The sequence below is a fragment of the Oryzias melastigma genome, linkage group LG1 (assembly GCF_002922805.2).
Source record: "Oryzias melastigma strain HK-1 linkage group LG1, ASM292280v2, whole genome shotgun sequence".
Taxonomy (NCBI): Eukaryota; Metazoa; Chordata; class Actinopteri; order Beloniformes; family Adrianichthyidae; genus Oryzias; species Oryzias melastigma.
Window position 1 is genome coordinate 25,373,795 of NC_050512.1, and position 15,454 is coordinate 25,389,248.

Consider the following 15,454-nt stretch of genomic DNA (forward strand, 5'->3'; position numbering starts at 1 on the left):
TTTTTTTAATCTTGGTCTGTTGATGTTGATTATTTAAAGAGCTTCGTTCAGATTAAAGAAAATATGCCACGACTCTGAGATAACATTATTGACCTCACAGTGATAATGTATGCTGGGTGAACAAACAGTACTGACGTAATACCAAAAATACAACTAAGATTCAATCAAACAAGATTTAAGGTCAATCAATCTTGAGGATGAGTTAGGAAGAATTTGTTATTAAAGTCCAAATTTGTTGGTACCATGATAGTTCTCTACACAAATTAGCAGTTTTAACAAGTAAACACAAGCATCCTTTCACGTATACACATTTTGGTATAGGGAATTTTAAATCATTTTAGGCCTTTTACTTAATTAATGTCATCGTTTGTTAAAGTGTTGCTATCAAATTACAATTTTAGCCTAAATTGTATTATTACTGTGTCTGACTAGAGATGTCAGAAATAAGTCATACAGATGACAGTTGCATGACCTCAGTGAAAATAGGTAAATTAAGTTCATAAAAATGTACTGGAAGAATACTAAATCTAACTCAGCAGAAATGGTTTATATCTGCTGTGAAGTTGGACTGGTATACATTGGTATCACAGTTAGTCATTTAGGTAACGACTTCACTTTTTAAACCACTTTTAATTGGTTTTACTGTTTGATTGGGACTATAAAGCCTCAGTCATCATGGAAACCCTGAAAAAAACTGCAAATCTTAAAGCCAATTTAACTTGGACCATGTAGAAGAAACTCATGTCAGACTTTATGTTTGTGTAAAGACTTCACTGCTATTAGAATCTATTGAACTTTATTTTTAGAGTTGAAAGTTAAATTTATTTCTAAACTGTATTTATGGCCTTTTTCAAACCTCAAAATGGTATTTTGGCGTTTTCTACGCAAAGGAAAGCTTCTGTAGAAGAAAGCTGGAGATCCCCAAGAACCCACATCCCAAACCAAGTATCCAATGTTTGCGCCAGCATTCAGACTTTGATAGATACTTTTATTGTCTGAAGGAAAATAAGCTTCAAGGGATCCAGACTAAGTTCGAAGACAAACATCCATCAGTTACCAAAGAAGAGCAACATACTGGCTCAGGCTGTGGTTGATTAACTTGTCCAAATAGCCACAAACTCTTGGCATAGAAACGGTTTTGTAAAGAATTATGTTTTTATGATGGAAAGTTATTGTTAATGGACGGATTATAAAAGCCAATTAGAAGCTGAGGTTTTATACAGATTTTTTTTTGGTCTTTGTTTTTTATTTTTCTCCTGGTAAATATTTGCCAGTCTTACATCTGATGTTTTTATTCATGCAATGGCTGTAAATAAAGACATATATTGTATTAATCTGTGAAAGGGAAATTCTTTATATGATGTTAGGAGTAAATAACTTAAGAGGGACATAGTGACATTAGAAAACATTCCTTTGTTTTCTCCTCCACATTTTGTTCCCTGTATTTTTATGCGCAGATCCACATCCAGGAAAAAATGAGCATCAGCCAAACAGGCAGTAAAATGCTGAGATTGAACTGATGTGCTTCTGATCCTCAAAGCTTCATCCCCACCTCACCAGTGTTTGCTCTGATCCAGGCATCATTTTCTTTTTTTAGTGGTTGGTTTTTAACGTCAAAGCTTCAGAATGAATAGAAAACTGAATAAGAGATGGAACAAAAATTATATGAAATAATTGGGGGGTTCAATTTAATTAAAAGGATTGGATCAGTTTGTAAGTGTAGATTTTTTGGGGGGAAGTGGACCGGTAATCTCTCCTCGCTAATTAAGATGTATCACAGCTTTCTGTTGCTTCTGCATGCTGTTGAAGGGAATAATCACTCTTTGCTTCTTTCCTTCTTTATTTATGTCTGCAGTGTGGATGTACGGCTTCACAGACAGCCCCAGAAAAGAGGCCTCAGGTAGCCTTGTGTGTGTCGACAGTCTGTCAGCAGCATGCATGCTTCGCTGTGCTCCATATTTCAGCTGCATCCTCTTTAGCTTCTCTGTTTATTTCTTTTCACGCCTTAGTTTTGTCCTGCTTCGCATGCAGCGTCTGCTCAGACTCAACGTCTGCGGCTTTTTGCATGTTGAGTGTTTGCATCTGGATTTGTTTCCCACATCATTTGTGATGCTACTTCAGAGAAGCAGACTAAAAAAGCTCAAACTAATGAGCAAACACACATTTTAAAGACTATTTAACTGGTTACTTTGTATAAACCTGGTGAATTAAAGAAAATATGGTGTCAAAAATGACGAAAGAGTGTGACAGCTTTATTGATTCAGCATTTATTCCTGATTGTAGTCTTGTTTTTGATGCGTTCACAGCTTGGAGCCAAAAATTTTGGTCAATGACAATAGATCTGTTTCTTTAAAAGCAAGTTTTAATGACCCACCAACTCAAAATATTACATAGATTTAGGCTATGTCTGAATTCTCCCACTACACAATGCACCATCTTGGGTGTTCACTGTTTTGTAGGGGTGTCCAAATGTACAATTCCAAAATCCAACCTTTCCTGGAAATCTCTGCAAAAAAAACAGTGCAATGATGCTCGCCCGATTGGCGAATATAGTCAGATTTGAAAAATTTGCCATTTGAAAATGTATGTAAATTTGTTTTTAGTCAAGTTTTCATAATCAGATCTGAGTGGACTCATAGTCTTATTAAAATGTTTATATTTATTATATTTTGGCAAATGGGGGACGGCATATTTGGTGTTTAAAGAAAAAGAAAAGAAAAGTAGTAAGCATGTGTCTTAATTGTTTAAAAATCCATGGATTTTGCGCTGGATTTTAGTTAAAGAGTAGTTACAGAACTGAGGCACAACTTTTATTGCCTTATTTTAATATTCAACTTCCTTAGAATGCTACATTGAAGGCAGCAACAATTAGCCTATTACAATGAATGCAACATTTTTGATATGAAAACTACTTATAGCTAAACCATATAGCCAAATATAATGTGTTCTGTAAAAAAATAAGCTGAATGAATTTTCTTTACTGCTCACAACATAGTAGTGCAGGGGTGTCAAACTCAATCGCACAAGGGGCCAAAATCCAATACACACCTAAAATCGTGGGCTGAACAGGATCAACATTTATTGATCACACTAAAATTTTCAAAACTTTAAAAAGGCAGGAATATTATTCCAGAATAAATCAACTTAAACTTTAAATAACTTTCAATATTTTACTCTCCATAAAAATAGATTTTTGCAAAATTATACTAGTTAGAAATACGCGCTAAATAATATGGGCCATTAATAACAATAAAATAAAATGATCTGGAGGGCCAGATTTGACATGTGTGTTGTAGTGCATTATACTGTATATAATGTGTTTGCTATTTTGTATCTACAATTCCTAAATAGAGTGCTCTAGAAATTTCACAGAAGTCTCTATGAAAAACCAATGTGCATCTATACTCACTAGATTGACAAATATAGACCATGATGCATTGCATTTTTAACAATCTTTGAGAAAAATATGTATTTTAGTTTATTTTTTGAATAAACCATCTACATCTTCATCACCAAAATATAGTGGATTCTAAATAGTCTTCCATAAATGGTTATTACTTTGTGAAGATGGTGATGTCGTAATTTTCTGTTTAAGAAAAACTTAAAAAGTAGTTAGCATGGTATCCTAATTGCTTTTAAAGTCTAGAGCACTAGATAGGGAGTATGTAGGGAAATTGGATATCCAACATTTAGGCTAACAAGATAACATTTGTTTACCTTTACCAAAATTATATATATATAAAAAAAATAAAACAAAATCAGCTGATGATAAGTTCAATGAAATCTCATCATTGTATTTAGTGCTTCATACAACAAAAACTAAATACCGAAGAATTAGCTAAAGGTTACTTTTATACAGAGAAGGACATATTACTTAAACAAGGAACAGCTGTGGTGATTAACACAAACCAGGTGTTAGCAATGATCAGATCGCAGCTAAACCGAGGAAAAGGTCAAACAACTAAGCAAGAGGATCTGGATACAAAGCCGCAACTAAGAAATAAATACTTAGAATAAATCTTGAAACTTTATGTTTCTATAGCTGGGAGATGACTGAATGATAAGACAACTTTTAATAACAATCTGTTTTAAAACACCCTTAAATACTTTTATAAAATGTATTTCAAGTTTTTGTAAATTTGCTTTTGCGTCTGTCAAAATGTTTTTGTCAGTATCTCAGTTCCGAGAGTCTGTAAGAAAACATGAAGTAAAATCTTTGCTGGGGTTCCAAAGCTTCGACGTGAAAGCGAAAAGCAAGCCCCAACTGAAAGTCTCCTCTTTTGTTTCGCATAAACATGGACCCAGCCTCCTTCCCCACATCTCTCTCACTCTCTCTGGTCTGCTCATATGTTTCTATTTAAGGCCAGCATGCGGACTGCTATGATTGGTGTGCTCACACCCCCCCTCCATCTCCTTGTCCAACTACTGGCTCCCAGAGGCAGTGGTGGGGAGGCCTTTCCTCTCAACCGCACAGTTGATTTTCCATAGGGAAACTTCACAATTCTTCCACTCATTCGCTCCCCTCAGACCTTACCGCCAGCAGCTGATCTTTTCCTCTGTTTCTTTGTCCTCTGGACCGTCCCTTTGCTGCTCATGGATCCTCTCTAGCTGTGCCATGCAGCCCCGTTAATCATGTGTTCAATTTTTTTGGTTTGAAATCCCTCTGATGCTCCTCAGTGCGTTGCTGTGGGAAAGGGTCGGCTTTATGGCCAAACGTTTGGGAAGATGCAGCCACGTAACAAAGTCGCGCTTTGATCGGACAGGGAGGAACGGCAGTAACGGATTGGTCGATGGCGGCGAACCGAGCGCATGGCGGGGCTTTTGGATGTAGCGGGCGCTCGCGGGGAACCGTGGCGGGCAGGTGGCTGACGGCCTGTTTCTTCCCTTCAGGGATTGACAGCTCGGAGCCCATGGTGCTGGAGCAGTATGTGGCTGTGGCCAATTACGAAAGGCAAGAGAACTCCGAGATCAACCTAAAAGCTGGCGAGACAGTGGATGTAATCGAGAAGAGCGAAAGTGGTAAGTTGTTTTAATTTCTATTATCTGATGTTAGAACTAATATCTCCTTAAATTAAGGTTTAACAAAACAAGAAAAGCTGACACTTTGAGGGTTTGTTTCACTTTTGGTTTCTTGATTTCTAACATTCAGTCTTTTCTGATGCTACTCTGCCTTAAATGGTAGGTTGACACCAGCTGGAGGTGCTGTCTGACCAGAAAAAGAATTTATGCATATACAGCAGAAAGGCTATGTTATGGATGTTCGCCAGTTCACTGCTATAAGAACGTTTTTTTCCAAACAAGCCAAGTCATAACTCCTGAAAAGGGATATCAACCAATTTCTATTCATTGTTTTCAACATCACTTTTCTCCACCCTTTGTTTTTTGCACCGTCTCCATCGTTGGAGTTTTACAACCAAATCTGATTTTCATCTTCATCAGCCTCTGCCAACAAACCGCTTGCACAACTCGAGATATTTGTGAAAAAATGCAACACTGGTTCTCAGATCTCATTTGTGCTTTCAGCATGTTTTTCCTCACAGAATTCTGCAACTTTTTGAAGATTTTTTACATTGTTTTCAGTCAAAGACTTTCAGTGCTGCTTTTAACACTTCACTTAATTTATAAGTTTGTGGCAACAACTCTTTGGAGTTAAGTGTTTGCATGATTGAGTGTTTGGTTGAAACAAAAATTCACGAGTGCGATCCAAGCTCCACAGGAATTTTCCTCTCTGGTTCTGTTTCCTTGTTCTGGGCCTGTCAGCATCTGTTGACCAGCCCTGCCTGAGAGCTCCAGTCATGGTTCAACATGCACTGAAAGTCTAAGTGCAACACCAGCCGACAGTGCTGCTGTCATCCAGAAGTGGAGCAGCCACGATGATGATGAGGATGACATCATTTGGAGGCAAAGCCAAAACAAACACATCTGAAAGCTTGTAAAATAACCCCAACCACCTTCCTCCTCTCAAGACTTTTCTGCTCTGGTTGGAAATTAGCACTGACCCTCTGGAGTGTGTTTGCCACAGTGCATCAGCAAAAATCCAGGATGTCCTTTAATCCTCCACAGGAAACTCTGAACTCAACACTTTACCTGATTATCTTATTTCAATGTATTCCTGGACACATTGAGCCCATATGTGTCAGGCCTTTCATTGTTTGCAGCCTTCAGCTGACACAGTTATGGGTTTGGAGCCAAAGTCAGATGCGTTTTTTTTTTTTTTTTTTTTTTAAACTTTGCTCCTCTGGGGAGTGACTGTGCGTCGAGAACCAGGTCCTTTGTAAAAATGAGAGCCCTATTGAGCACTTGTCGAGTAAAGTGAGATTTATGAAGCTAAACAGAAGTTGGAGCCGTGTTTATTGGAATCATCATTCTTAAGCTCAAGAATGTTTGTAGACAAGATTGTCCCAGGAGAAAGATCTGCATTTGGAGAGTGAAGTGAAGCAAGGCTGGATAAAGCCAGGGAACCCTCCTAAATACATAGTACCTATACAGATATATACATTTCAAGAGGAAGATCCAGACTTTAGTTTCATTTAGAAAGTTAATGGGTGTCAATTAACAGCTGAAGGGGTGTGTGACCCTTTACTGTTGGAAAATATATTCTTAGAAATCAAACTTTCCCAATGCAAGCGTGTTTCAATGTGAAATGTCATGTGACGACATCAAACTAAAAATGTTCATGTGGTGAGTGTAACTAATGGTTCTTAAAGACTTCTCTTTTAGGTAGCAACACAAACACTGCAAAACGTTGATGGTTGTAGACTTTAAAACATTCAATAGTAGCTACAAACTGCTTAAAATGCATTTACTTGTTGTGAAGTAAGTCTTCTCTTTGTGACCTTGGTTGTAGAAAATTCTGTTTGTTTTTACTTGACCTCAGATTAATGGATCTGCCAGGAGGACTCTGAATTCTAGAGGGGATTTCTTGGCATTACATATTCTGCCTAAGCTACAACTCATCTGGAAAAACATCTCAATGTCTTTACAGACAACTTCTATGAGTATATTGTCAACATTTGTCTCAATCTACCACTGATGACTGGATTCATTTGCATCTACCTTTATCTTTTACTAGAAAGAAGCCTTCAAAATAAAATACAAACATTCTAAACCTCATTTGAAAAATTATAATATTTGGCTTTCTATAGACTAAATCCATAAATGGTACTAATAGAACATTCACTCATTTATGTAATGTATGTCAGACTATCATGAGCTGATCAATTTTCCTCAACATACCATTTCTGGCTGACAGCTGTTTGCTTTAATGCTACATTCATACCAAGCTCAGAAATGCATGTCCGAGTTACCACTTCTAATGGAAGTCTATGTAAATATGTGCTTCTGCATTTGAAGCTTTCACAATTCGCTATGAAAGTTTTTAAGTCAGTTCCGGCTACACGTACAAAAGGCGTGACCATTGAACCCATGCTGGAAGTTCAGCCAGTTAATCAATCAAGGACTCAAATTCGGAAGTGACATATTGATTCACAGAAGAACCAAAATTGATCATGAAGGAGAAATTAAGAATTGCAGTTTGTACCCGACCAGGATTATCTGATACCAGGTCTTTCATATGTCAGAATAGAGCTGTACAAGAAAAAACCTGGAGCAAGATTTGTGAGATTTGCACCACATTAACATTTTGTAACAAGTCTCCTCTGACTGTGAGAACATGCGCTAGTATCGGTAGCGACGGACCTGTGTAAACACCATAACCGTTCTTGAACGCGCCACACATGCCCGGAGTAGTTAGTCTGGCTAACAGTTGCTTAAAAAATCATTTTCCTTAATGATAGAGGTTTTAGTACATTTCTACAATTTACCATAGATTAGAGGTCATAAGAGGTTAAAGTATGATAAAGCAACAATCATCACTACTAATTGTTACAAAAATGCTGACATAAATCATATTAAAATACACAGATTATATGTATTTTACTTTTCTTCAGCAGTAAGACACATTTTGTGAAAACTTTATTCATGAACAAAAGCTTTTGACAGGAACGAAACGTTTTCATAGTCCAAGAATTTTAGGGGGAAAATTTTTTAAATTAAAATCCTCCCATAATCCATAATACTTTCTGGTACTAGTGTTTGATTAAGTATTTTATACTGCTTTACATGTATGTGTTTATTTATAATTAATTGTGGTAATATAGTTACATCTAGGTTAGAAAAATGAGACGTTTGAAAGTCCGGCCTAACTAATTTAGTAATTGAATAGCTATAGCCTAAGCTAACAAGCATGCTTTGATGGGAGCAGTGAGTCAACACCATGAATCAAAGCATATTTTTTGGATGACTAAGGTCAGAGAGGTATTGAAGCAGATTAATCTCATTAATGATGCTGCAACAGAACATTGGGACAATTATACTGAGGCTAATTTGGGAGCATTTTTTCACTGAGTTTATATTTAAGTATATTAGTTGACTTACGCCTTTCTTAGCTGGAAAAAAAGCAGGCAGCTCAACGCGATGTCCTGGAAAGCAGGGCTTCCTTGCTGAGCTCGGCGCTCTCCGGGGAGTTCTTCTTAATTAGAAGCTGAGAGGAAGAAACAAGGATGACAGTCACCTTGTGGGCAAATTCTTAATACCAGGTTTCCAAAAGAGTTTTCTGTCAAACATCAAGACTCTTCTAAGGAGACAGAAAAGCGTGCAGAGGTGTTTTTCTGGGGAATAAATTGGGGTGAAGGGGAGAACTTTGAAGCCCCAGCCAAACATCTGCTGCCTCCTTCCACTCACCTCTACATTTTATCTATTTCTTTCTCCTTCACATTCTCTCTGTCTCACCTGTTTTTTTCTCACTCGGCTGCAGAGTTTTCTCTGTGACCTTTCCTCCTCTTGTGTAAGAGAAAGCTGGCGGTTTTTGCTTTCCAGGACAGAAAGCGGCTAAAAACTCCAATTAAGAGTTTTCTGTTGAAGACACACCAATTATAGCTGCTGTCTAACATATCAAGATTTCTGGCGTGCAGAAATGTGGGAGATGGTGGGTTGCTTTATGTCTTCCAGTTAGTCTTTAGAAATAAAGAGAAGCAGTTGTCTCTTTAATATCAGCTGGAACGACCAATTAAGAAAATGGACGTTTAAGGTGCTCCAAGTTTCCAAGCACTTGAACAATTAATAGCCTGAGTTTTGTTAAACTGGGTTTAAAGATACACAACAGAGCTTTAGAGGACATTTGGATGACTCAAACACACACACACACACACACCCAGCCTCTAAAAACAGAGTATGATTACTTCAGCCTGTGCAAATGCTGCTTTGTTGGGGTCCAGATGGCTCTGCAGCATCATCACTTGAGGTTTTGTTTCTCTCGTTTTTGCTGGTTTATTTTCACTGAATCACAGCTGGGCTAAAATGCTTGAGAAGTCATATATTAGTTATGAACCCAGAGGATTACCCTTATCGGGTCTGGTTCTTCTTTAGTTATGAAGAATAAAAAATAAACACGCACAACAGCTGAACCAATTCTTAATGAAATACAGAGAAAGAAAATGATATTTTCTTTTTTACTGTAGGAAGTCTTTTAAATGAGTAGCTCCATTTCATGTTCAGTATGGGGGATTACATTAAAAATGTTTGTTACGTAGAGTGTTACCTTGCTATATAGTGCTTCATCTTTCGAATTCTCACTGTTTCGTGGACTTTTTTTTATGCAATTTTGCATATTTTTTTGGTAACACTTTAGTAAAACTCAATATAATGTTGATAAAGATAGTTAATACATTTGTAAAGCTTGTAAGCAGTTTATTAACATGGACTTTGTAGACAATGGTCTTACTTTATATGTTAATGAATCTTACCAAGTATGCTAACAAAACTTTTTTTGGCTTATTGTGCTAATAAATGTCTTACTAATAACCTATAAACATATTAATAATGTTTGCTAATGTGTTAATAAAGCTTGTTAAAGAATCTTATAAAGAGTTACCGCTTTTTTCTGCATCTACATTGTGTTCTGCATCTTGATTGGCTGCAGATCTTATTAATCAATTTCATCAGTGCCATGTCTCCTGTACAGAATGCATTCAGCTTGCCAATCCACATAAATCTTTGATCAAGAGCAGATCTTTGTCTTTATTCTATAATACTTCTCTTATTCCAAAGGTTTGAACTTTGAGAGTTTAAACAAGAGAGAAAACATCTGTAACTATTGTGAAAAAAAAAAGGAAGATGACTACAACGCATTTCATTTATTGCGGGCTAATCTTAGAACATAACTCCTGCGATAAATGAGGGAATGTAGTAATACAATGGTGACCTGTACAGGTTAGTTTGTCTTCGTCTGATAATTTTTCATGCTTTATTTGTGTAACAACTGCAGACAACCTCAGTGGTAACTTAGTGCTTAATAGGTATTAGGTTTAAATACACCTAAAATTTCAAGAGGTCCCTTCAAACCTCAGTGTCCTGTTAGCTCAGTTATATGATACATTAGTGGGTTTTGTTGACAAAATTTGTAATAAATCTTGTAGCAGAAAGTTGTGGGTAAGAGGAAGATCGTGATTTTTTTTATGTCATTGTTATTTCCTTGGTAAATTGTTTTCTATAGGAGATCTAATGTCCTGGTCAGCTGCCTAAACTGTTGTGAAGCCTTTTCTGTCAAGAATAAAGGCACTAAATCATTTTAAATGTACTCACTTCCTGTTTTTCAAATTAGTTTTGGTCAGATGATCTTTTAAGTTAAATGGTTTTAGAAATGGGATACCTGATTGTCTTGACAGATCCAGAATTTCCAGGAAAAACGTCCTCCCTGGCCTATCATTGCATTTCTTCAAATTCTTGATAAGAATCCTAAAAAATATAAAAAAGGGAAGTTTAGATTTTTTTGCCCAGATTGTCTCAAGACACAGAAAGAAATTTGAACTTGAAATGTCAAATCAACTTCTTCTAGTTCTTCAACACAATAGCCAGTCTGTAACATATTTGTCTACACAATTTGGTGTTGTTTTGAAACACACCCAGTCTATCACACAATGGGACAAAAAATAAATCAGTCAGCTGTTGTTGATCTATCTCATCTCTTTTCACCATCACTCATTTGCTTCGGTCAGCCTTTGCATCCATCCATGAGTTTGTTGAGCCAAGTTATGCTTTGCTTTAATTGACTCTGACTCATCTTTCTCCATCTGCATGACAATCTTCAGTCCAGATTTCCTCCTACGGGACAGATTTTCAACAAAAACTTTAATCTGTCAACAAGCTGCTTCTCCCAGGGCTTCAGTAGCCAGCTGCTAATTTATCACTACAGCGGTAGATTGCTGCAACAGCATTAAACTTGTTCTGTTCCATTTTAGAAAAAACTGTTGCACCTTCCAGTTGTTTTTCTTCATTGTTTGTTTGTAGTCTCGTCTAACGTTCGGTTGGTGGGCAGCAGGTTCTGGTCCTCATTTATCAACTTTTACGGTGCCCACTTTCCCTCATAGCGAGATTTATGAGGCCAACAAACGCCAAAACGTTGCCTTTCACAGGCATATGTACACATGTTGGAGACTGAAGCTGCTTCTTGCTTCTGGCTTTTCTAAAGCTTTGATTCACTGTGAATATTTGACCAAAACAAAGTACTAGTCACCTGAGAGACATCTTTTCCCAGGTAGCTAAATCTGTTTGGCTCAAAACCAGTTTTCTTTGAAAAAGGGTTTAGCTGTAAGAAACCGCTTTAACAGACTCATCATTGGCAGTTCCATCAGGTAAGGCCTTTGGGCCACACCTAGATTTTTAAGTGACTGTTTTATTCTTGGTTGAAGATTGATTTTGAATATTTTGGGTTGCTACTGGACCAAAATACCCTATCTTTGGATCATCACTATGCCAGATGTCAATGCTGTAACAGAACCATAACCCTCAAAAGTGCTCAGAGATTCTGAGGTTAATGAAATTAGGTTATTTTTAAGCCTAAACATAATCAAAGCTACTTTGGATGTATTTGCTTCTTTTATGTCACTGGCAAAAGCTTTTTGTATCACACTAGCCATAGATTGTGAGTTGGACTGTCAGTTTTTGAGGGCTGAATGATGCACTCTCCTTTCACTGCAAGAAGGCGCTGGTTCAAATCCCTGCTGGGACCTCACTGTGTGGAAAGTCCACAATCCAAAAAATGCTTCATAGGTTAACCGATGAGTCTAAATTATCCCTAGGAGTGAATGTGGGTGTGCTTGTGCGACCCTGCAAAGATTGGTGACCCATCCAGGGTGTACACTGCCTTCACCCAACATTAGCATGGATAGGCTCCAGCAGCCTTGTGACCCTGAAAGGGATTAAACGGTTTGGAAAATGGGTGGATGGATGTGTTTCAAAAGGTAAAAAAAAATAATACATTTGTTTTTTGCAGCTCAATTTAGGAGAACAAATTCCTATTTTGTCGACACCATTGGTAAAGGGGTAATATTTACCGTTTGAACTAAACCTATGCTTGTTGAGTTTTCCTAAAAATAAACATCAAAACTTTTATTTTCACACTAGTTTTGATATTAAAATATTTTATACATAGATTTTTGAGCATGATGTTCAGCTTAACTGTTTGTTAGTTGCTCCTTAAGGAGGTCTTGATGGACACTGTTTTATCAATGTGAACACTGTTAAGAAATATTACACTCTTTAACTTGCTTCTTAATTCTTTTGTTTTTATGTTTTCTTCAAGTCTCCACTCAACTACTTAGTCTTGGGTTAATAGACTAAATAGTCGACCCAAGACAAAGTAGTTGAGTCTTGGGTCAACTTTGGTTGAATCTTCCTTTAACTGTTATCCGCTGTGTCTTCTGTTGGTCAGATCTGTTGTGCAGCTGTGGAGCACACTCTGGTCAGTGCATGCACGTCAACCTTCCATCACTGTGGGAGAATTTATAGTTCTGTTATTTCTCAAGACATGAAGTGAGATGCTAACAGGATGAATTTCTGCCTCTGATTCCGTGCAAAACCTGGACAGTTCAACAGGTGGCTTTAATTCCCACTCAGGTTTTTTTTTTTTTTTAAGCTGAAATGAATCAGCTTATCAAAACACTAACTTGTCTCATATGAAGCAAGCTGCCCTTTCTGTTTGTCAGATCTTTTGAAATTTTTTTAAGGAAAAAATGCAACAAAGAACAAAAAACATGAGAGGCTGGACTGATGAAACCAGAAAAAATTAGAATAATATCACAATCAGTAAAGCAGTTCACTGGATTTCCAAATGATGTGTTTCTATCAGACTTTTTTCCTAACTGTAATCAACAAAATTACGTATAAAGATAAAATTCCAGAGCCTCAGATCTCATGGAAGGGGCCATGAGTGGCACTGAACTCCTTTTATATGTATTTTATTTTATGTGATCGTCTGTCCCTGGTCCATTTGCAGTATTTGCTAAAAATAGGCACAATAAAAGAATGGTACACCTCTGAGGATTTTACCAAGGTATATTCAGTATAGCTTACTCATTAGGTGCCAACCAGCAATCTGGTGCAAGGACTTAATTGGCATAATAAAAAGCAAAATGATGGATAGCCAACATAATTGATAGATGAACACCCTTTATTGTGTTGAAGTTAAGGTCATACCAGAAAGATATGACTTGTAGATGGAGTTACTGGAGCAACCATCCTGATCCTGGAGGTGCAATGCTTTTTTTTTTTTTTTCGTTTGGCATGAGGAATACCAGTTCCAAACTTTCTATAATACTTGGGACTTTTTGCACACTTTTACACAAGAACCAAAAACAAGGTCTTTACAAGATATCAGTTTCTCATGGATTAATTCCACCTTCTATTTCTAAAGTGTTACTGTGCTGCAACATTGGATATCTAAGCATGTTTAGTTTGAGTGAGGGGTGAATCCTGAAAAACATTTACACCTTTGATTGGTTTGCTTTCAAACTGTACTCAAGGAGACGAAACTATTTGGAAAAAATTTTTAATGGCTGACCTTTTGAGAGCGATAGTCACTGAAACAAACCAGGACCGCAAATAAACGCAAAGATAATCATAACGGAGACTGGGGTCCATAACAAGCTCTTCAAGAGTTATTATGTGGTGTTTATCAGTCTTTTAAGAGTTAAATAAAAACAAAATGTCCTTGAATGATCACTTATATTTTTCAAAGACAAACTTTTATTTTACAAGTTAATTTTGTTGATTTTGAAAATTAACTTGACCGATAATGACATGCAAGTATTATAGTTTGTTTAAACTAGGAGCCACTTTTTTTGGTAAACTTTCAATCTCCTTTAATATTAGTTAAAATAAACAACTTCATAAAGGAGTTTACTCATAGATAATTTGACATGTGCGGTCAAAAATACCAGCTAAACTTCGTAATGATGTTGGAGGCTGCAATTAATAAAAGTCCTGCACTGTGTTGCCAAACTGTCATGTATTATTCCTCTTAATGTAAGCGCTCTTCCATTCACTTTTAGTAAGACGCCTTCATCCAGGCAAAGAACAAGAATAAAAAAAAAACATTTATCATGCACAGATGCACTCCGATCTGAGGTCTACAGACCATCTGCTTACCAAATTAAATCTTTATTATAATGGTGACAATTAAGAAGTGCAGTCAGCATATGGTGTACAATCAGAAACAGCTACAAGCAATGGATGCCTATTGCCTTTGTCAAAAATATTCTTCATTAATGTTGTCATGATAAACGATCCAACGGTAGCCCATATGGAAAAGACTGACAAGACTGTCATAGTATGGTTAAAGATGGCTCTGCAAGGAAGAGCTCTAGTGAAGCTGCGCTGTCTTAAAACCAGAGACAGCTGCTGTCTGCTGATCCACTACTATCACGTTCAGAAACATCCGAGTCAAACACACTTCTTTTTGATTACACAAATCAGCTGTCAGGATGGGATAAAGATTCAGTTCCCTTTTTCAGTATTAGTATATTAGAACATTATATATATTTATTAATAATATATATATATATAATGTTCTAATCTTGGGAAAATCCTTCTCCTTCAGTGTAGCTATGTGTCAATTTGAAAAAGTACATTTCAGTTATATTTTCTTTTTCTATTGCTTGACTGCAGTCTTGGTGAGGGTTCCAATTACCCAGTTTTCTGTTGGTTTTGTTACATTACTGATTGTTTAATGCCAATCTAAAAAGTTAAATAAAAAAAAGAGGAAAAGCGTAGGAGTTTAGGGTCCCTGTGAAACCTTTTCAATGCTCAACACCTAGAGTCTACCTAGACACTCCGTAACCGAACACTGCTCATATAATTACAGAAATGTTGGTGTTTTTAACATGTTCTTGTAGAATTTTTCTCATGATGAAGGACAAAGTAAATTAATATTAAAATTGAATTTTTCTGATTAATTGTGGTAAATCAGGGTCAGATGAAAACTTGCCATTTAAAAAAATGATAGTTCTTATTAAAAATTAAACTTAACTACACTCAAAGAAATGATCCATTGGATTGACTCAATTTAATTAAGGGCAGGTTTTCCATCAAAAAAAAATGTGTAGTCTGAACTCAAATT

The 15,454-nt window shown here is 36.6% G+C and overlaps 1 protein-coding gene and 1 long non-coding RNA gene across 5 annotated transcripts in view; one reads left to right on the plus strand and one right to left on the minus strand.

Moving 5' to 3' along the window:
- sh3pxd2aa (SH3 and PX domains 2Aa) overlaps positions 1 to 15,454 on the plus strand; it is a 95,341-nt gene that overhangs the window by 53,957 nt on the left and 25,930 nt on the right. For 2 of the 4 annotated variants that reach the window (XM_024289928.2, XM_024289930.2), the window contains exons 7-8: positions 1,856 to 1,900; positions 4,891 to 5,019. In XM_024289928.2, the coding sequence (XP_024145696.1) occupies positions 1,856 to 1,900; positions 4,891 to 5,019 (174 nt within the window). The remainder of the gene's footprint in view (positions 1 to 1,855; positions 1,901 to 4,890; positions 5,020 to 15,454) is intronic. The other 2 variants (XM_024289929.2, XM_024289931.2) reach the window with 1 other exon arrangement.
- Positions 1 to 15,454, minus strand: part of LOC112157272 — a 69,184-nt gene that overhangs the window by 21,678 nt on the left and 32,052 nt on the right. Inside the window, exons 2-3 of the long non-coding RNA XR_002921122.2 lie at positions 10,709 to 10,794; positions 8,437 to 8,542 (exon numbers count right to left, since the gene is read on the minus strand). This is a non-coding gene — a long non-coding RNA (uncharacterized LOC112157272). The remainder of the gene's footprint in view (positions 1 to 8,436; positions 8,543 to 10,708; positions 10,795 to 15,454) is intronic.